The sequence below is a fragment of the Trachypithecus francoisi genome, unplaced genomic scaffold (genome assembly GCF_009764315.1).
Source record: "Trachypithecus francoisi isolate TF-2019V2 unplaced genomic scaffold, Tfra_2.0 Lachesis_group2, whole genome shotgun sequence".
Taxonomy (NCBI): domain Eukaryota; kingdom Metazoa; phylum Chordata; class Mammalia; order Primates; family Cercopithecidae; genus Trachypithecus; species Trachypithecus francoisi.
In genome coordinates this window covers 25,550,654-25,572,658 of record NW_022681465.1, presented here as the reverse complement: position 1 = coordinate 25,572,658, position 22,005 = coordinate 25,550,654, and the positions used below count along the sequence as shown (strand labels likewise).

General features: G+C 34.0%; 1 protein-coding gene across 2 annotated transcripts in view; it reads right to left on the bottom strand.

Annotated features, from left to right (window-relative positions):
* The window catches only part of TMEM232 (transmembrane protein 232), a 294,516-nt gene that overhangs the window by 227,409 nt on the left and 45,102 nt on the right, over nt 1-22,005 (bottom strand). For both annotated transcript variants that reach the window (XR_004429706.1, XM_033178954.1), the window contains exon 2: nt 15,753-15,889. Coding sequence is in view for 1 of the 2 variants with exons in the window: in XM_033178954.1 (XP_033034845.1) it covers nt 15,753-15,871 (119 nt within the window). In the remaining variant the exon portion in view is untranslated. The remainder of the gene's footprint in view (nt 1-15,752; nt 15,890-22,005) is intronic.

Sequence of the window (22,005 nt, the reverse complement as noted above, 5' to 3'; positions counted from 1 at the left end):
CATGCATTTTCATATATTTGCTCACTTTTTACTTATTAAGCTTTTTTGTCTTTTTATTAAAAAATCAATGTGTGGCAATATAGTTACATTGGTTATGTACACCATCCCAGGAGCCAGACTTCCTGCAGTTTGAATCTGACTTTGTCCTTTAATATATTTTTAAACTTCAGTAGTTTATTATGCCTTAATTTCTTTGTCTGTAAAATGGAAAATAAATATAAATATTTCATGAGTTGCTTTGAAAGTTAAATGAATTAATGCATGTACTGTACTTAGAAGAGTGTCTGGTATATGCTAAATATTTAATTAATGGTAACTGGTACTGTTATCATTAAAATTTTGCAAATGTATATTGTAGGTATTTCTATTTCAATATAATATTTATATGTTTTCATTGTTATGATAACTGTAGTCATAAATTAAAATTGTATATTTAGATATGAGTTTATTTTCCTTTATAATGTCTGGGATTTCTCATTTAGATGATTTCTATCTCTCCAATAGTATACAAATAGAAATCTAAATTTTCTTCTAATAAATGATTATACTTCTATTTTTAACCTATTCAGAATTTCAAAATGTTGAGAAATAGAAATTGATACAAATGAACTGCTTATAGTGACTTCCTTCCAAAGAGTACAATAAGCCAAAGGGAGGAGGAAAAATAGTCACTCTTAGTAAAAAAACAAGGAACACTGCTCCAGCCAGGTGATCAAAATCAACATCAGCAGTGATAAATTGTTTTGATTCTATGTACCTCTGATGTGATGTGATGAGAATGGTGCTTAACCTCAGGTCTCTCTCACAGAAATCCCAGTATAATCATGAGAAAAACATCAGAAAAATTCCAACAGGAGAACATTCTACAAAATGCCTGACCAGTACTCTTCAAAATTGTCAAGGTCATTAAAAACAAAGTCTGAGAAACTGTCCCAGCCTAGAAGAGCCAAAGGAGACATGACAACTAAATGTAATGTAGTGTCCTGTATGAGATCCTGGAACAGAAAAAAGGAAATTAGGTAAAAACTAGAAAAATATGAATAAAATATGGCCCTTGATAGTCATGTATTAACATTGTTCAATATTGTGACAAATGTACCATACTAATGTAGGATGTTAGCAATAGGAGAAACAGAGTGCAGGGTATACGGAAACTCTGCACTATCTTCTTATATATCTAAAACTGTGCTAAACAGTAAATGTATTTTACAAAAAGAAATGTTGACAAATAAACAATGGAAGGTGATAAAAAATCACTTCAAGATACAGCTTACCAGTCATCTGCTAATTTATTGATTGATTCTATATTAAGTATCTGCTGTGAGTCAAGCACTCTGCTAGGCAAGAGGACACAAAACAGAAGTGAATGGAAACCTGATATGCAGTCACTTGTCTCATGGGTCTTATATTGTTTTGAGAGAGAACATACATCCAATAAACAAGAACACCATATATCAACATGATGATTTCTGAAAGTGATCCGAGCTGTGAAAATTTAACTAGAATGATGTGGAAGAGAATATCGGGAAAGATGAGACTGCATGGGGCAGTCAGGGAACATCTTGAGGGAGAGACATTTGAGTTGAAATGAGAAAGAGATAGAAAGCAAGAGACAGAAAACAAAAGACTTAGAAAAAGAAGAGTGGGGGAGGGAAGGAAGGAAGGAAGGAAGGGAGGGAGGGAGGGAGGGAGGGAAGGAGGGAAGGAAGGAGGGAGGGAAAGAACAGAAAAGAAAGAGGTTAAGAGATCAAGGAGCAGGCTGGGGACAAGTTCTCTCAGGGTATTTAAACCATGGGGTAGAGTTTGTATTTTACTCTGGATGTAATGGAAAGATATTACAGGATTAAAATTGGAGCATGACACAATTTTATTAACATTCTTAAAACATTACTGAGACTGCTCTTCAGAGAACAAGGGGGTGAGAGCAGAAACAGGGGCACCAGCAGGAATGTGTGGCAGAATGACACGAATTCAAGCATGTTCACTTGGTTATGGGGTGGGGCAAGTGGTGGAGGCAGTGGAAATGAAGAAACTGTGCTTTAGGTCACATAATTACAAAGGGCCAGAAACTCACCTCAAGTTTACCTCTAAAGCCTACAAAAATCTGCCCCATAATGTAATATTAATGTACCTCCCTTATATTCCTTGATGTAACTTTAGTTGCTTAAGTTTCTTTTTACTGTTGTATATAGAATTTGCTTAACGAAAATCTGGTGTTTGCTTTACATATACTGCTTGAAATGTATAAAATGTACTTTGTTTTACAAGAAGAAATAGGTTGACAGAGTTTAAGTATCACACTCAAAGTTATATCTTGAAAGTAAACTGAGCCAAATTTGAAATGAACTGTCTGACTCAAAGTCTTTGCATTTGGCTGTCTTTCTAAGATCCCTAAGAATGATTTATAGTATAATAATGTGCAATTCATTCTTCTTTTAAAATAATAGTAAATTCAATTCAATTAGATGTCCTCATTACCAACCACAGACAACCCCCAAGCACACAAAACACACACACTATCCAGGGTTTCAAATACAAATTAAAATTACATTTTCTGAAATTAGATAGTTTATCTCAGCTTTTTCATAGGCTGTAGGGAAAATATAGTTATGTCATTTTATTTCTAAAGCAAAATGCAGGCTTAGGATGAAAATAATATCTAATTCAATTTCTATGCTCAAACTACACTGTATAATAATTTTAGCTTTGTCAAACATTTGTCAGTATGGATTATGGCTTGTAATACATCATTGAAAACATGGAAAGCTAATTATTTTTAACTTTCTATATAAATCCTGAGTCCTTTAATTGGTCTCCTACAGATCATGTTAAATATTTAGTGAGAAATAAACATAGCTATTTTAACCAATTCCTGCCCATCACAATAGACATTATTGTAAAAATTAAAACTTATTTAGTGACATATATAACACATGGTAAGAAGCAAAGGGAAACTTTTATAAAGTAAATACAGGCATTTCAAACAACAGACTTCAGCTTCATGCATTCCAATATCTCTGAAATATCAAAGGATTTCACAAAGATAATCTAGTCTAAATATGTAAGAGCAGTCCTGTGGAACAGATAGTAAATAAAGATCATTCTAATTTTATTTATAAAATATTTATAGTGGTGTCTCCTGGTTAAATAGGCACTCCATCCAAACTGACTGTATTTACATTATCTGTGAATTCAGAACTTTTTTTAGGTGACGATTCATTTGTTCAATGACTATTTAATGAAAGCCACCTACATACAAAATATTTTGCTAGATACCATGACTGCTAGGAGAGAACTCAGGTCTGGCCTCAGGAAGTTCCCATTCTGGGAGGGAAGTGAGACACTTCACAGTGATGCAACATAAGGAGATGTTCTTTAAAAAAGAAATAAAACTCTGTGGGAGTTTAGAAGTAGAGATCATGATTCTAGCACTCCCATGTCCTATAATCTTTGCTGAATCACTTAATCTGTGGGAGCTACAATTTTCCATCTGTAGAAATAGTGAAAAGATCTTGCAGAATTTTGGAAAGCATCAAATCAAGTCACACAGCCTAGTTCCTGGCATATATTCAGTGCTAGAAAACTGTTAGTTATAAGCATTACTCTTTTTGGTGAGATTCAGAAAAAGCTTCTTTGTGGAAATAGCAGGTGAGCCTTGAAGACTAGGCAGGAGCTGGAAAGGACAGAATAGCAGCTGTCCCTTCAAAGTTCTTTCTCTGCTTTTTCCTGGGCACATGATCACCCAGAATTTAGAGATTAGGTGGAGGTCAAGCTAAATCGGGTTAACATTGATCTAGCTAAATCAATAGGGCTTGATGAATAACGGAATATGAGAAAAGAAATCATGATGCCAAGCACACAGATAAACTCAATGTTTTTGGCCCACATGACTGGAAGTAGGAAGATGACATCAAGAGAATTGGATGGGAGGAATCTGAGCAGATGATCTGTGCCATTCTGGACATAGGATGATTTACCTATGAGACATCCAAGTGGAAAGGTTTATAATCCAAAAGGACTTGTAAGTCAAGCATTAGGAATTGGATAAGATCTGGAAATAAAGATTTCAGATTTACCTACATATCAGTGATGATCAAAGTCTTAAAATTTCAAGAGGAAGAATACTAAGGAAAAAAATAATCAATCAAAGAAAAGTTTTTGTTTGGTAAATCCCAGAGTTAGGAAGCAAGAGGGAAAAAAGAAACAATAAATATAAGAGGAGATTCAGGAAAGTACTACAATGGAATTCAGATGTATATATAATATGGGGTGCAAATTCCTTCTCTGAAAAGTGTTCATTTTTAACAGTCTCTGCTGCACTGAGGCCTAAGTTCTATATTAGTCCATATGACTTCATGTACCCTGGCCATTGCTGATTTTGTCACAGCAGACATCTGATGCCAGCTGGGCCAATTCAATTCTCTAAGGATTTTAAATAAAACAATACTTTAATTGGTTGAGGTTAGAACTGAAAGGTTATGTAGAGCCAAAACCTGTGGCTTTTGCTGATAGCTTTTTCAAGACAGCAAATAACAAAGCACCTCCAATTTCAGACAGCTGCATGTTCACCATTTTAGCCCCCCATCAACGTTTGCCAAATGATTTACTGATGTAAATCTAGAGTTTTTATCCTTTTCAAGTTTATCGTAGTGTACATGTAGACTGTATCTGCCAAGCTGGCCGTTTTATCTCCATGTGTGTTAACAGTACTGAATGAGGGGAAAAGGCCTAGCTATACTTTCTGCTCTCAAGTTCCACAACACAGCCTTATATCCTTATGTTAATTGTTTTTTTTTTTTTTGCTTGAATTAGTTTGATTGTGTGCCTGTTTCATACAAACAAGTATCCTAGACTGAGATATCAAAGAATACATTAAAGATAAAGACAATGATGGCAAATGTACATCCACAGAAATATCAAGACTAAATACAAAAAGAAAACCATTAGAGTTAATATTTTAAAAGTCAGTGGAGATATTTTTAATTGAACTTTTTATTTATAACTGACATCTAATAATTGTACATATTTATGGGATAAAATGTGATGTTTCAGTGCATGTGTACATAGCTTAATGATAAAACTGGGGTAATTTCCATATACATCACTTTCAATATTTATCTTTTCTTTGTGGTGACAACATTGAAAGCCACCTCATCCCAGCTAGAATGGCTATTATCAAAAGTAACAAATAGAAGAAAAGAGAACTCATACATTGTTGGTGGGAATGTAAGTTAGTACAGCCATAATGAGTAACATATGGAGGTTTCTCAAAAAACTAAAAATAGAACTGCCATATAATCCAGCAATCCCATTACTGGGTATATATCCAAAGAAAATGTAATCAGTATGTGGAAGAGACATCTGTACACCCATGTTTATTGCAGCACTATTCACAGTAACCAAGATATAGAATCAACCTATATGCCCATCTAATGATGAATGGATATATATCTGTGTGTGTGTGTGTGTGTGTGTGTGTGTGTGTGTGTAGTGGAATACTATAAAGTCATAAAACAGAATGAAATCTTGTCATTTGCAATAACATGAATGAACCTGGATAACACTATGTCACTATGTTAAAGCACAGAAGGATAAACACCACATGATCTCACTCATATGTGGAATCTTAAAAAGCTTATTTCATAGAATTAGAGAGTAGAATTGTTGTTACCAGAGGCTGGGGACGGTCGAGGTTGGGGGGAACTGGGAGATTTTGGTCAATGGGTACAAAGTTACAGTTAAGAATTTGTTTTGGTGTTCTATTACACAGTAGGGTGACTATAGTAAATAACAATGTACTGAATATTTCAAGATAGCTAGAAGAAAAGACTTAGAATGTTGTCACCACAAAGAAATAATACATGTTTAAAGTAGTAGAGATCTTTAAGACAGCAATTTCATTATAGAAAAACAGAACCCAGATTTTAGGGTGCTAATCAATATATGGATTAAAAAAAGAAAAATACTAAATATTGACTACTCTTTTGATAAGTTTGGTACTATGAAAAGGTAAAAAAAAATGGAATTGATATATAAACTTCAAATAACAATTAATATGGTTTCTCCTAAGTATCAGAAGTACCAGAAGAATGAAAGGAAGGCCTGCTCCTTTTGGTGTGTATATTACGTTTGAATGTTTGAGGAATTCAGGGACAGATTTAATAATATGAAGGGCATAAATAAAGAGCAGGTGATGTGAACACCTGCAGAAATTTATTCTATGAATACCTTCCCTGAATTCGTCATTTCTGACTCACTGGTTTGGGGTCTGAGCTTTTGAGTCAGACACTGGAAATATCGTCTGTCATCCTGATGCCCGTGTGATTGATTACAGCATCATCACATTATAGATATCCAAAGGCTCTATGGTATGAAACCAGAAATACAGTCCTCATTTCATTTCTAAAAATATCTATGGTTTTATATGTTCTTTTACTGCCTTTATGTTTCTTTAGATTTTACGTTTCTGTTTCAATCTTAGCAACTGTCTTAAGCTTTGAAATGCAAGCCTTCCTTCTTAGCAGCTACAAATAAAGAGAACCCTAAACAGATTAGGGGAGAGGGGACTGTTGACACCCACTGAATTTTGAGCAGACAGCCATTTAGAGGAAAATTGAAGGCTGAAAATATTTTCAAGAGTAAAATCCTACTTCCTTTTCTAAATGATTGATTTTATACTTGGAAACATTCTATTCAGCATTTGGTAACAGTCATTATCTTTTCAAGGTTGTCCGTAAGAAGCCCACTTAGAAATAACTAAGCTTCTCAAGTGTAATGTCATCTCTTGTGAAATGTAATTATTAATCCCAAAGAGGGTTAATTGGTAGGCAGAGGCAACAATACCCAACTTTATGTATTTAACTACCAAAGATGGACAAACTGCCTGCATTATTTGGCTTAAAAAAAAAAAAGAGCTTCAAAGTTTATCTTCGTCATTAGCCAGTGAAACTAAAAGTAAATGAGTCTGATAGATTCATCTTAAAACCATGCATATAAATTTATTTTTGACAATGGGTTAATCTTCCACTGAAGCCACAACAAAAGGTTTGATGAAAGCAAGGACATCACTTCTTGGGGAAGAGCTCACCAGAAATGTAAGGCAACAATACCTCAAACAAGGAAATGGAATAGAACCCTAGACATACTTATTTTCTTCCCATAATATGTGTTTTTGCCAGAGAACTCTGTATATCAGCTAGTGCGAGTAGAGATACAGGTGTTAGGAAAGGAGTCAAGTCTGAGTGACCAAAGTAGGTGTCAGTGGATAAATTAATAATAATAATAATAATAATTGTAGTATAGTTTCCTTTAGGATTATCTGCATAAAGTATGTAGTATCTTGCAAGATCCCCTCTTCCTAACCTCAGGAAGCCACATAGAAGGCTACCTTGGTGTCTAGCAGAAAAAGAATGAGAATGGAAAAGAAAAAGAACTATTGCTGAGAAGATTGGTCCTGACCCAGATTTACACCCTAGACAAACATAGATTGTTGGCCAAGAAAACTCAGGGAGTGAATTTAGTTTCAGTTGTCCCAGGCTGGTACACTTACAGGTGCCCGGCAGAGAAGCTAATGCAAAGATTCTCTGGAGGAGGACGCATTTATCCTAGTTCTCAAAAAACATGCAGAAATATTTTCCATCCAAAGGAAAGTGAATAATGACAAGATACAAGGAAAAATATGGCGGAAATGAGAACAAGCAGAAACAACAAACCTACTAAGACTCCAGTCACTGAAATAATCAGACACATATTATAAAATTATCATGCTTATCCCACCACATGCTTAAAAAGATCTGCAGGGAACCCAAAATGTTAAGTCTACATAACAGATTTGAGGAAAACTAAATAAATTAATAGAATGTAAGATATAATTTTTTAATTCAATGGATACAATTGAGAATGGGAAATTAGTCACATGAAAGACAAATCACAGATCAGAATCAATTGTTCAAAATATAGTAGAAAGTGATAAAAATTTGGAAAATTGAGAAGAAAGAATAAAAGATGTAACAGATTTAATGAGATGATCTCATACACATATATTCAATAGTCTCAGAAAGAGAGAAAAGAAAAAATGTGGTTGTCAATGCAGTATATGTATAAACAATACCAAATAATTTTTCAGGAATGATGAAAGAAAGATACATCCACAGATTCAAAAAGTTCCATCAAATCTAAGTAAGATAATTTTTAACATTATATTCTGACACATCAGAGTAAAACTGAAGAAAACAGAAGACAATAAGAAACTTAAAATTGCCAGGTTTGGGGGAAGGAAGCCAAAATAATCTTAAAGAAATGACATTAAAATTTCAGCTAACTTCTCAACAGCAATAATGGAAACTGTAAGATAGTGAAATGATACCAACAATGTTCTAGAGGAAAAAAAAAATAAAAGTAATAATTACTCAAATATATTTTATATTCAGTTTTAAAAATTTTTCAAGAATAAGAATAAAAAATATATTCAGACAAATAAAAGATATATTCAGAGATTTTTCTTGTTGACAGTAAGGAAAATTCAAAATATCTTACAGCAGGTAAATGATAAACAAGTCCAGAAAGGAGGCCTAAGAAGAAAGAAGAGTTAAAAAGCAATGAAAATGGTAAACAGGAAATAAAATAAAAAGGAACACTGATTACTTAAAATGGTAATAAACTTTAGTGGAGATAAATTATAAAACACATAAGGTAGAATACCAGATAAAGTTTGAGAAAAAATATTATACTTTTTAAAATACAAACATACTTAGATTTACCTTTTGCTTTATTATTTTTTATTTTTCATGATTGTGGATACATAGTTGTACACATTTATGAGATATATGTGATATTTTGATACAAACATACAATATTTAATGATCAAATCAGGGTTAATTATAATATCCATCACCTCTAGCATTTATCATTTATTTGTGTTAGGAACATTGCAGTATCACTTTTTTAGTAATTTTGAAATATACAATAAATTGTTGTTAAGTATAGTCACCCTATTACGCTCTTAAACACTAGATCTTATTCCTTCTATTTAACTGTATGTTGTCCCCATTAACCAACCTCTCTTCTTCCCCACCTCTTCAATCTTCCCAGCTTCTGGTAACCATCATTCTACTCTCTACCTTTATGAGATCAATTTATTTTAGCACACACATACGAGTGACAACAGCGGTATTTTTCTGTGCCTGAATTATTTTACTTAACATAATGTCTTCCTGTACCACCAATGTTGTTGCAAGTGACAGGATTTGATTCTTTTATGGTTTAATAATATTCCATTGTACACATATATCACATTTTCTTTATCGATTTATCATGCATGGAAACTTAGATTGATTCCACATCTTGGCTATTGTGACTAATGCTACAATTAATATGAGAGGACAGATATCTCTTTTATTGTTTCTTTTTTCGAGGTAGGGTCTTGCTCTGTGGCCCAGGCTGAAGTGCAGTGCTGCAGTCTTTGCTCACTGCAATCTCTACCTCCAGGTCTCAAGTAATCCCCCCACCTCAGCTTCCTGGGTAGCTGGGACCACAAGTGCACACCAACATGCCTGGCTGATTTTTTTTTTTTTTGTATTTAGCTAATACGCGGTTTCACCGTGTTAGCTAGGATGGTCTCGATCTCCTGACCTCGTGATCCGCCCACCTCGGCCTCCCAAAGTGCTGGGATTACAGACGTGAGCCACGGCGCCCAGCCGCCTGGCTGATATTTGTAATTTTTGTAGAGGCGGGTTTTGTCTTGTTACTCAGACTGATCTCAAACTCCTGGGCTCAAGCAATCCACTCAACTGGGCCTCCCAAAGTGCTGGGATAACGGGTGCCCAGCACACCACCATGCCCAGCCCAGATCGCTCTTTAATCTGCTAATTTCCCTTGTTTTGGACACATATCCCGCAGTGGGATTATGGGATGATATGACAATTCTATTTTTGGTTTTCTGAGGAACCTCCATACTGTTTTCCATAATGGTTATGCTAATTTACATTCCCACCAACCGTGTAGGAGCATTCCTCTTTCTCCTTATCCTCACCAGCATCCATTACTGTCTTTCTAATAAACGCCAGTTTAGTTGGGGTGAGATAATATATCATTGTGGGTTTAGTTTACATTTCTCTGATGATTAGTGATTTTGAGAATTTTTTCATATATCTGTTGCCCATTTGTATGTCTATTTTTTTTTTTTTTTTTTTTTTTGGAAACAGAGTCTTGCTCTATTGCCCAGGCTGGTGTGCAGTGGTGATCTCGGCTCACTGCAAGCTCCACCTCCCGGGTTCACACCATTATCCTGCCTCAGCCTCCCAAGTAGCTGGGACTACAGGCGCCCGCCACCACGCCTGGCTAATTTTTTGTATTTTTAGTAGAGACGGGGTTTCACGGTGTTCACCAGGATGGTCTCTATCTCCTGACCTCATGGTCTGCCCGCCTCGACCTCCCACAGTACTGGGATTACAGGTGTGAGCCACTGCGCCCAGCTTATATGTCTTTTTTTGAGAAATGTCTACTCAGATCTGTTGCCCATATTTCAATTAGATGATTTGGGATATTGTTATTAGGGTGTTTGAGTTCTTTATATATTCTGGTTAATAGTCCCTTGTCAGTCAAATGTTTAGAATATTCCTTTTAAGTCAATATGGAGACAAAAATATTCAGAATTAATAAGGAAATTTAGCAATATTTGTGTGTGTAAAATCAATATATAAAAATTTACTTATCTTTTCTGGTAAAAAAAGTTAGAAAATACAAATTTTAGAAATCTATATATGCATATAATTTATATATGGCATCAAAAATACTAAATACATAGAAATAAATCTAACAATGCCTCTGTGAACAATACTGCTATGAGAATGATGGATAATACCCATATGAAAAAAGAAGTAAAACTGTACTGAGAAAATTTTATAAATAACTAAATGAAGAGATATACCATGTTTATAAAGTAGAATATGGTTATGATAAAGATGTTTTCTCCCCAAATTGATCTATAGATTCTGAAAAATCCAATTAAAAACTCCCTGCAATTTTTTGAAAAGAAAAATTATGACAAGCTGGTTTCAAAATTAATGTGCAAGATACCACTGAAGAAAAACAAGTTTGGAAAAATCTATCATATTGACTATTAAATGTTATTACCAAACCATAGTAATTAAGGCAGTGTGATGTTGGTGTGGAATTAGACAAATGGGCCAGTGAAGCAGAATATAGAGCAGATAAGCCTATCAATTACATGTGAACACATGAGTTATACAATAATTGTACTACAGAAATAGTGAAGAAAGGATTTTTTCCTTTTGTGGTATTGATGAATTGACTATGCACATTTTAAAAAGAAAATCAGACTTGTATTTAATATTATTTATAAAAATTTCCACATAGATTACAGACATGAAAGAGAAAACAATAAGGTTTTTAGAAAATAATATACAAGACTATCTACATGCTCTTGTGGTTGGGAAAGATTTTTTTAACCAAAACACAGAAAAAAAAAAAAGGCTAATCCTAAAAGATTGAGATATCTGATTTTATAAAAATTACTATGTTCTAGTCACTAAATTTTATATACATATCCTCTGACCCAGCAATTCCACTCATAAGTCTGTAAATTAAGATGTATGTCATGGTGCCCATACGGGAATGTATGAAACATTGTTCATAATAACCATAAACTGAAAATAATTGAAATGTCCAAAATTAACAGAATTAATGGATAATTTGCAGTATGTTAATAAAATGCAACAGTGAAATGAAAAACAAGCAATAAAAATGATATAGCTACACTCAACAACATTAATGAATCTTAAAAACATAATAACTATAACAATTTTTAAGACTTCCATATAAGTAAAGGCACAACTAAAACAAAGTTAAAGGATAAGGCATACCTTGGGAGAATTTACAATAGATATTTAATAATACCAACATATTAATAAGAACAAGACAACACATAGAAGTAATTCTAACAGCAACAAATATAAAAAGATAGTCACATAGTTATTAGGGAATCTTAAAAATCTTAAAAAGTGACATTATAAGTGTCACTTTTGACCTATTATATTGTCAAAAATTAAGAAATCTAAGATAATACCCATATAAAAATAAAAACACTAAAACTGTATTGAGAAAATTTTATAAATAAATAAATGAAGAGATATGCCATGTTTCTAAATTATAATATGGTTATGATAAAGATGTTAAGTCTCCCCAAACTGATCTGTTAGGTGTTGGTGAAGACAAGGGGAAGTCTATACTCTTATAGACTGGGGAAGGAAATATGTGTCTGTGTGTGTGTGTGTATTTTTTTTTTTTCAGATACTTTTGGAGACCCATAGAAAGCACCAAGTAAATTTTTTAAAATAATAAATCAAAAATTATACTTAGCTGGGCACAATGGCTCACATCTATAACCCAGAATTTTTGGAGGCTGAGGGGTGAGGACCATTTGAGGTCAGGAGTTTGAAACTAGCCTCAGCAACGAAGCAAATTCCATCTCTACAAAAAAAAACTTTTTTCTTTATCCAGGTATGGTTACATGTGCCTGTGATTCTAGCTACTCCAGAAGCTGAAGCAGGAGGCTCTCTTGAGCCCAGGAATTCGAGGTTGCAGTGAGCTATGATTGTGCCACTGCACTCCAGCCTGGGACATAGAGTAAGACTCTGTCTGTAAAAATAAAAATATAAAAAAAAAGAAACACTTGCACACATACACAAGGAGAAATATGCAATGATTTTCACTATGGCATTGATTTTGTTGTCAAAAATTTGGAAAATAATAAATAAGGAAAATTTATTATATTAGAATTTCTCAGCCATTAAAATGGAGAAAATACATAATTATCCATATGGATTAAAGTTAAAATGTAGCATTTTTTAAAAAACTAAGTCACAGATAAATGTATTAGGTAGAATTACATTAATAAATGTGAAAAATACAATTTCATATTCATGTATATTAAAGTAGAAAAATGAACTGGAATGATATATGCCACAATTACTATAGTTGAAAGCACACAGGGTTAAACAGCTAAAACTGTAGTTCTTGAAGTATTCTTTATTCAAGAAAAGTATTTTAAACAAATGTAACAATATGTGTCTCAGGCTACTGGGGCTTCTATAACAAAACAGTGTAAACTGGGTGACTTAAACATTTTATTTCTTCATGTTCCAGAAGCTGGGAAATCCAAGATAGGGTGCCAGCATGGGCTGGTATTGGTGAGGGCTATGTTCTTGGCTTGCAGACAGTTGCCTTCTTGCTGCACCCTCACACAGAGGAGAGAGTAAGTGCTGGTAGCTCTTCCTTTTCTTGTAAAGACACTAATCCCATCATGAGAACTCCACCATCATGACCTCATCTATGCCCAAATACCTCCCAAAGGCCACACTTCCTAATACCATCAAATTGCGTTACAATTTCACTTTGTTAACTCCAGGGCTTTTCAAATTTGTTTAAATGAAGAACCTAAACCCCTCCTTTTTAGCATAATATCTATTACTACCTGGTTTGCTATGAGATCATACTCTCTTCTTTGTGAATTGCAGTGGCTATAATACACATTAAGGTTGGGACTTCAACATATGAATTGTGTGGGGACACACACATTCAGCCCATAACAATACGCCAACATCTTAAATTCTATCGCATGTATGCCATTATACTTTTCTAAGTTTTCAGCAAGTTCTTAAAACTTAAAAATCATGCACAATTTTAAAGAAATTTTAATCTATTAACAACACATTTTGATCTAGCAAGTTATTTTTCCTAATAAAAATTTGGACATTGAACAGAAATTAATAATACTTAAAACGTTTCCATGAGTTAATTCTGATGAAGCAGGTTGTATAGGTAGTGGTGGCAAGGCTAGCTCTGTCTCTGTATTAGTCCATTCTCACACTGCTACAGAGATACCACTTGAGACTGGGTAATTTATAAACAAAAGAGGTTTAATTGACTCACACTTCCACATGGCTGGGGAGGCCTCAGGAGATTTACAATCATGGCAGAAGGGGAAGGGGAAGCAAGGCACCTCTTACATGGTGGCAGGAGAGAGTGCGAAGGAGGAAGCACCAGACACTTACCAACCAATCAGATTGCATGAGGACTCACTTACTATCATGAGAACAGCCAAGGGAAAATTCATCCCTGTGATCCAATCACCCCCCACCAGGTCCCTCATTTGACACATAGGGATTATAATTCAAGATGATATTTGAATGGGGACACAGAGCCAAACTGTATCAGTCCCCTTAATGCGGACTTATACTATACATGAGCATATTTTAAAACTGAGCCAGGCACAGTGGCTCATGCCTGTAATTCCAACATTTTGGGAGGAAAAGGAGTGCCAATCACTTGAGGCCAGGAGTTCAAGACCAGACTGGGCAACAAAGCATGACCCCATCTCCACAAAAAAAAAAAAAAAAAAAAAAAAATTAAAAATTAGCCAGCCATACTGGCTAAAATTTGGAGGCTGAGCAACTGGAGGATCACTTGAGCCCAGGATTATAGTAAGCTATAGGTTATAGTAAGGTTATAGTAAGCTATAATCATGCCACTGCACTCCAGCCTGGGTGACCCTGTCTCTAAAAATTAATTAATTAATTAATTAATTAAATAAACAAATAAAAACGTTGAGAACTTTTGGAGTAAAGAAAACAATTGCACTTTGTTAAATCCAAGGCTTTTGAAATTTGTTTAAACGAAGAATCTAACCTGCTCCTTTCTAGCATAGTATCTATTACTATCTGGTAGGATGAAAAAGATTATACTCCATTCTTGGTGAATTGTGGTATCCATAATACACCTTTGATATAATCAGTTTAATCATTGTATACTAATTTCTGTTTCAATTTTTTCTTATAAACATTTCTATTGTATTCTACTATTCAGATACATTTAATTGACTTGATTATTCTATTATAAAGCATTTGCTATTTTCAATTTTTAAATTAATTAAAACTACTCTGAACATTTTAATACAAATTATTTTTCCACTGTTTACCTATATCCTACTAGTAACAGAATGATCTAGTCATGGTGTGTATATTTAGGTCCTGTTGCTTTTTATTTGTAGCATCCTTCACCATTTAGATGCACTGACCAGTTTTACATATTTCTTCAGCATATTATGTTTATATGACTAATAGCAAAACCATTCAGTTTTTTAATGATATACTTTGAATTTTATTTTCTTCTCTGTAGGATTCTAGGTGGATAATAACTTTTCCTGCCACTTTTTTTACAGTATGGATCACTATGGTATTGGGACAAGGATACCACAGAAAACAACTAGAAAAAGTACATTATTTGTGACTGTAAAGTCTTTGTGAAAATTCTTTTAACAAAGAATGAGTGCTCTTGCACCCCTTGTAGAAACTTTATCCCAAGGAAATAATTTGAAATATTTCAAAATAGAAAAACATTCTATTTTGTTTAAATTTGAAATATCAAAGATCTTAGAACTAAATAGAATACTTCATGATACAGGAGTTATCAAATATTTTCTCATGCAATCTATGCATTATTATGACAAATTAAGAAAACATATGAGTATAGATAGTTATTTCAAACAAAAAGTATAGAATTCAAAATTTTAGAAAGCATATAATTATAATAAATAAGGCTATTAAAAAACAGTAAACTTTAAAATTTTAATCTTTGGTTAGAGAACTATGGGTGAATTTTTATTTTTCACAGTTTTCCACATTTTCTAAATTCTCTACAATACATATGGGTCCTATAATTATTTTCTAGCTTACCTTGATTTATGACTCCTTTCTCCACTTAAATGTTGAAAATTTAATTTCCAGAGCTCTTCATGATAAGGCGAAGATATGCCTCCATATGTATTAATCATAGGTGATTTGTTAACAGGCATATTCGCCAATCATAAATTCTAAAAGGAATATTAAATGTATGTTAGCATACAAATGTACTCATAGTAGCAAACAATATGTTATGCAAATTCATTATTTTTGGAAAAGAATAGCAAGAACTAAAGTTAGGCTTAAGAATAATTCTATACTAAGGAAGAATTTAAATAAATAAGTAAACTATAAGGATATTACGGAAATAAGTAAAAAAGTTACTATTATAAGTGTATCCATCCATATATCTAGTCTTTATTATGCTTTGGCAGTTTCATCAGCAAAATCATTGAAAGAGCAGCATGGCACGGTAGCTAAAAGAATAGGCTATACAACCAGACTAAGTGCTCTGTGCCGCAGTTTCCTCACTTGTAAAATGAGAATAGTATTTCCTCATAGAGTTCCTGTGAGAAATAAATAGTTCAATATATGTAAATTGCTTAGAATGAGCCTAGTATATAGGAAACTTTATGTAATCACTTGTGATCATATCACTGTTGTCTGTTCTTTAAAGTTTCTTGTAAACTCCTTTTCATGTCTCCTGTCTTTTTGTCATTTAGATAGTGCTTTCTCTGCTTGTTTTTTACACCCAGAAATTTTTTCCTTTTGATTCGTATCTGAGTATATTCTCTGAGTGTATAACCAAAACTAAGACATCCTATTTGTGTTTAGTGGAGTTTTAGTCAGCAAAATGAAGTAATGAAATGGGTAGCCATATCTATACTGCATTTTTTGTCTTTCATTTTTTAAATAGTTACATTTAAAAATTGATCATTAGATCAGTCAAAGTTTTGGTAGGAAATGCAGGGCACACTCAAATAGGGTACCTGAATGAAGGAATTCTTTCCAAAGACATGGGCAGAGCTACAAAACAAGATGGTTGTGCTCTCAGGGACAGAACAAAATAAACTGTTATCACTCTTAGGGCTGAAGAGGAAGATAGACCAAGACAGAATAACTATTGAGGAGATGTGCTTAATAAAAAGCTTTGGCCTTTAAGAGAGAAATGCAGCCAAACTGTGGTTGCTCCCTAAGAGGGAGCCTGGAGGATGGAAATTCCAATCTCAGTCTCCTTGCATGCTCCACTTTAGTCATCTGCCTGTGCTACCCATTTGCCAAACCAAACTAGAAGCCAGAAAGTACAGGGGCAAAGTGAAGAAGAATGGGAAGCAGATCTGAGCGGCAATGGGAAAATATCCAGCAAAAGATAGGTCATAGACACAAAATGTCATTGTCTATTGCTATTGGTGTATAGCAAAACCTGCTTCTAATAATCCACACTCATCAGAATGTAAAACAAATGGGTTTTTTTTTTTTAAGTCAGCAGCTGTATTCCCAAGCAGGATTAATATTTTCAGACATTTATTTTTCTTTAACAGCTAACAAAATCACACTGAGCATATCTACCTTAAAATCCACTCAGGAAAATAACAAATTCATATTATCAATAAAAATGCATCATAAGGTACAGTTAAGCATATGCAGCCTAAAAGAACAATACTCAATAAGTAGGAATTGCAAAGGGAGGTAATTTGATAAATCTAGTAACAAATTTTGCAAATTTGACAAGTGCTTATTGTCAATTATAAAAAATTATGAAGGTAAGGTGTTTAACTAAAGATAAATTATAAAAAATTATGAAGGTGTTTCTTTTAAGGAAAAGAAAACATCTTCAAAAGAAGACCAGAAGAAACTCATAAGGCTATAAAAGCAAGCCCACCAAAGACTTCATGACTAAAACACCAAAAGCTATGAACAGACACCTCTCAAAAGAAGACATATATGAGGCCAACAAACATGAAAAAAAGCTCATCATCGCCAGTCATTAGAGTAATGCAAATCAAAACCCCAATGAGATACCATCTCATGCCAGTTAGAATGGTGATCATTAAAAAGTCAGGAAACAACAGATGCTGGAGAGGATGTGGAGAAATAGGAATGCTTTTACACTGTTGGTGGAAGTGTAAATTAGCTCAACCATTGTGGAAGACAGTGTGGCGATTCCTCAAGGATTTAGAACCAGAAATACCATTGGACCCAGCCATCCCATTACTGGGTATATACCCAAAGGATTATAAATCATTCTACTAAAAAGACACACACACACGTATGTTTATTGCAGCACTATTCACAATAGCAAAGACTTGGAACCGACCCAAACCGACCACATCAATGATTGATTGGATAAAGAAAATGTGACACATATACACCATGGAATACCATGCAGACATAAAAAGGATGAGTTCATGTCCTTTGCATGAATGAAGCTGGAAACCATCATTCTCAGCAAACTAACACAGGAACAGAATCAAACACCGCATGTTCTCACTCATAAATGGGAGTTGAACACTGAGAACACATGGATACAGGGAGGGGAACATCACACACCAAGGTCAGTCACGGGGTGGGGGGCCGGGGGGGATAGCATTAGGAGAAATACCTAATGTAGACGATGGGTTGATGGGTGCAGCAAATCACCATGGCATGTATATACCTATGTTAACAAACCTGCATGTTCTGCACATGTATCCCAAAACTTAAAGTATAATAAAAACACAAAACATTGCATATATCAGAAATATCTAGAAATACAAATTTGTGTTAGACATACTCTTAGATAAATTAGTTTAAAGAGTTTAATACCAAATGAATGGAAAAGAAAAAAATACAGGCCATCAAGAAAGAAAAAAAGAAATTGAAGGGAAATTGAAGGCTAAAACTGGTTTTCATGTACATTATGTTAGGCAAATTGACCTGTAGCTTTTGGCTGTTTCTTGAGATATTTCACAGAGTTGGTTATAATTAATCATATCCTTTGATTTTCAAGAAGTTAGAAACTATTTCAAATATTATCTTTTAATCACTGAACTTGCTGTCCAAAGATTCCTCACATCTGCTGCTAATAGTGGTAGATATTTGCACTTTCTGCTCAACATGCAAGTTCCACAATGCCCTGTTAAAGAAACTTCTCCAGTGGGATGGAATAAAAACATCAAAAACATAAGTTTCTAAATGCTTACTCTAAATTTCTGGCTTATTTTAGCAGTACTGGTAAAAGTATTTAGCCAACACAAGTTTGTAAATCACTATTTGAGTAGTGTTGTGATATACAAGAGAGAAAATTTGTGCCCTCTAATACATTTTATTACTTAGGATTGCTTTTGATTAAGAGTAATGGGAAAAAATAGCCAAACAACTTCAAATTTCCAAAAGGAAAAAAAATTAATGCCTCCAGAAATATTTTGAATAGAGATGTTGGAATTAAATCCTCAGTAAAGTAAATAAACAAATAAACAAAAAGTTTTAAAATAACCCTCCCTCCCTCCAAAAATAAAAATAGAGAATCTGAAAATGTCATCAACTTTCAGGAAAATATTAGTTCTTTTCTAAAGATATTCTTCATCAAATTCCCAGTACATCCCAAAGTTTGGAGCTTTCAACAAGAGAATTTAGTATTATTGCTATTATTATTGTTATTGCATGTACAACAGGGCCACATTGCATTGTGCATTATTTTAAGATTTGTTTTCGAACTCCAACACAACACTACAAAATATCTGAGAAAATGTAAGCATTTAATTTTTACATGTTATTTTGCAATTATTTTAATTTACATCAAGTCTGTTTTTAACCCACTTTTAACATAATTAGCTAAACTAGAAAAGTAAAAAATCATCATTTTATTCTAATTTAATGATGACAAAATAAACTTTACTAGACCTTTCTTGGTCAAGAAAAAACAATAATCAAGAAGCAGGAATGTGAAAAGGAGTTAATTTGATAAATGTAGTAATAAATGTAAATTTGACAAGTATTTACTGTGAATCACATAAAATTATGAAGGTAAAAATGTTTAACTTGCATGAATGTGAAAAAGTAAGGAAGCAAATAATAACGATGTTATTCCAAAGAAATAAGAAACCAAGAATTTCTACTAGTCTTTTACATATTGAGTTTGATTTTTGAGGTGCTAAAACCAAAGTATGTTATTTCTGAATATGTATGTCTAATGAAGCAACAAACATCACCTTTTAAATGCCATTTATGTAAACCATAAAGAAGTTCAAACTAAAAGATATTTGAAAGTATTACAAGAACCTGGAAAGTATTAATATTTCATCTGTTGGCTGTAGCCAACAGCACTTTGTATTGCTAAGACTGAAAAAGTATAGTTAATTGACAAACAAGAGTCACAGACTGCATCACAGATGTCCAATGAATCTTTGTCATGTATTCAGCATTGGTCAACCACATAGTGCAATGTACTCAGCACTGGTTGACAATATGGAGACAAACTTAGAGAACAAATAAATCTAGTAAACTATTTTTCATTGCAACTTAAGAAATGCACAGACGTTGCAAACTTCAGCAATTGCTTTACCACAAGTGCAATTTGGACATATTAGTGACATAAAGGTAGAACTGTTGGATTAGCACCATTATTTACAAGTAAATTAGCTCTGAATGGAATAAAACTAGAAAAGCTTGCATTTGTTATTATTATTTTATTTATGTATTTATTTTGAGACAGAGTCTCGCTCTGTCACCCAGGCTGGATGGAGTGTAGTGGTGCCATTTCAGCTCACTGTAACCACCTCACAGGTTCAAGCGATTCTCTGCCTCAGCCTTCCAGGTAGCTGGGATTACAGGCGAATGCCACTATGCCCAGTTAGTTTTTGTATTTTTAGTAGAGACTGGGTTTCACTATGTTGGTCAGGCTGGTCTCGACCTCCTGACCTCAAGTGATCTGCCTGCCTCAGCCTCCCAAAGAGCTGGGATTACAGGCATGAGCCACGGTGCCTGGCCTTAAAAATTCTTACAAGTAAGCTTTGAGTAGGACCGCTGCAATGGTATGTAATCACTTGGAGTGGTTTTTCAAATGGAGGAGTTTACAATAGAAACCTTCTAAAAGCTGGGAACTACTGACTCCAGCCAAATAACAAAAATGACAAAATTAAAATAGAAGAAAAACAGGGACTTCATTTCTGCAACTGCATGGAGCTGTATTCTGCCAACCACCTGGATGATCTCAAAAGCACATCCTTTACCAGAGCCTCCAGGTAACAGACTAGCTCAGCTGGCCCCTTTTCCCCACCCCCAGCATTACTGAGCAAATGTTAGTGACAAATAAGAATTGTATATATTTATGTTGTATAATGTGATGTTTTCATATATGCATACATTGTGAAATGATTACCACAATCAGGCTAATTAATATCTCCATTACTTCACAGTTTTCTTTTTGTGTGTGTAGTGGGGATATTTAAGGTCAACCCTCTGAGCCATTTTGACTATGTATTAACTATAGTCACCATGCTGTACAACAGATCTCCAGAATGTATTGATTCTAACTGAAACTTGTTACCCTTTGACCAACATCCCCCATTTCTACCTCCTACTCCTAGCTGTTGGCAACCATCATTCTACTCTCTGCTTCTATGAGTTTGATAGTTTTAGATTCTATATATAAGTGAAAACATGGCATATTTGTCTTTCCATGTTGGGCTTATTTCACTTAGCATAATGTCCTCCAAGTTCATCCATGTCGTCTCAAATGACAGAATTTCCTTCTTTTTAAAGGCTAAATTATATACCATTATGTATATATACCACATTTTTGTTATGCATTCATCCATCAATGGACACTTAGGTTAATTTTATATCTTGGCTATTGTGAATAGTGCTGCAATGAACATGAGAGTGCAGATGTCTCTTTGACACGCTGATTTCATTTCCTTTGAATATATGTCCAGTAGTGTGATGGTTGGTTCCTATGGTAGTTCTATTTTCAGGTTTTTTTAAGGAACTTCTACAATGGTTATACTAATTTACATTGATATCAGTAGCGTACAGGATTTCCTTTTCTTCACATCCTTACCAACACTCGTTAGTGTCATCTTTTCTTTCTTTTTTTTTTTTTTTTTAAGACAGGATCTCACGTAAGTAAGCCCCACGATCTTGGGGCTCACTGCAAACTGCAACTTCCTCCTCCTGGGCTTAAGCAATCCTCCCACTTTGGCCGCTCAAGTAGCTGGGACTACAGGTGTGAGCCACCACACCCATCTAATGTTTGTATGTATGTATGTATGCAAGTAGGTATGTACATATGTATGTATGTATGTATGCATTTATTTGTTTTGTAGAG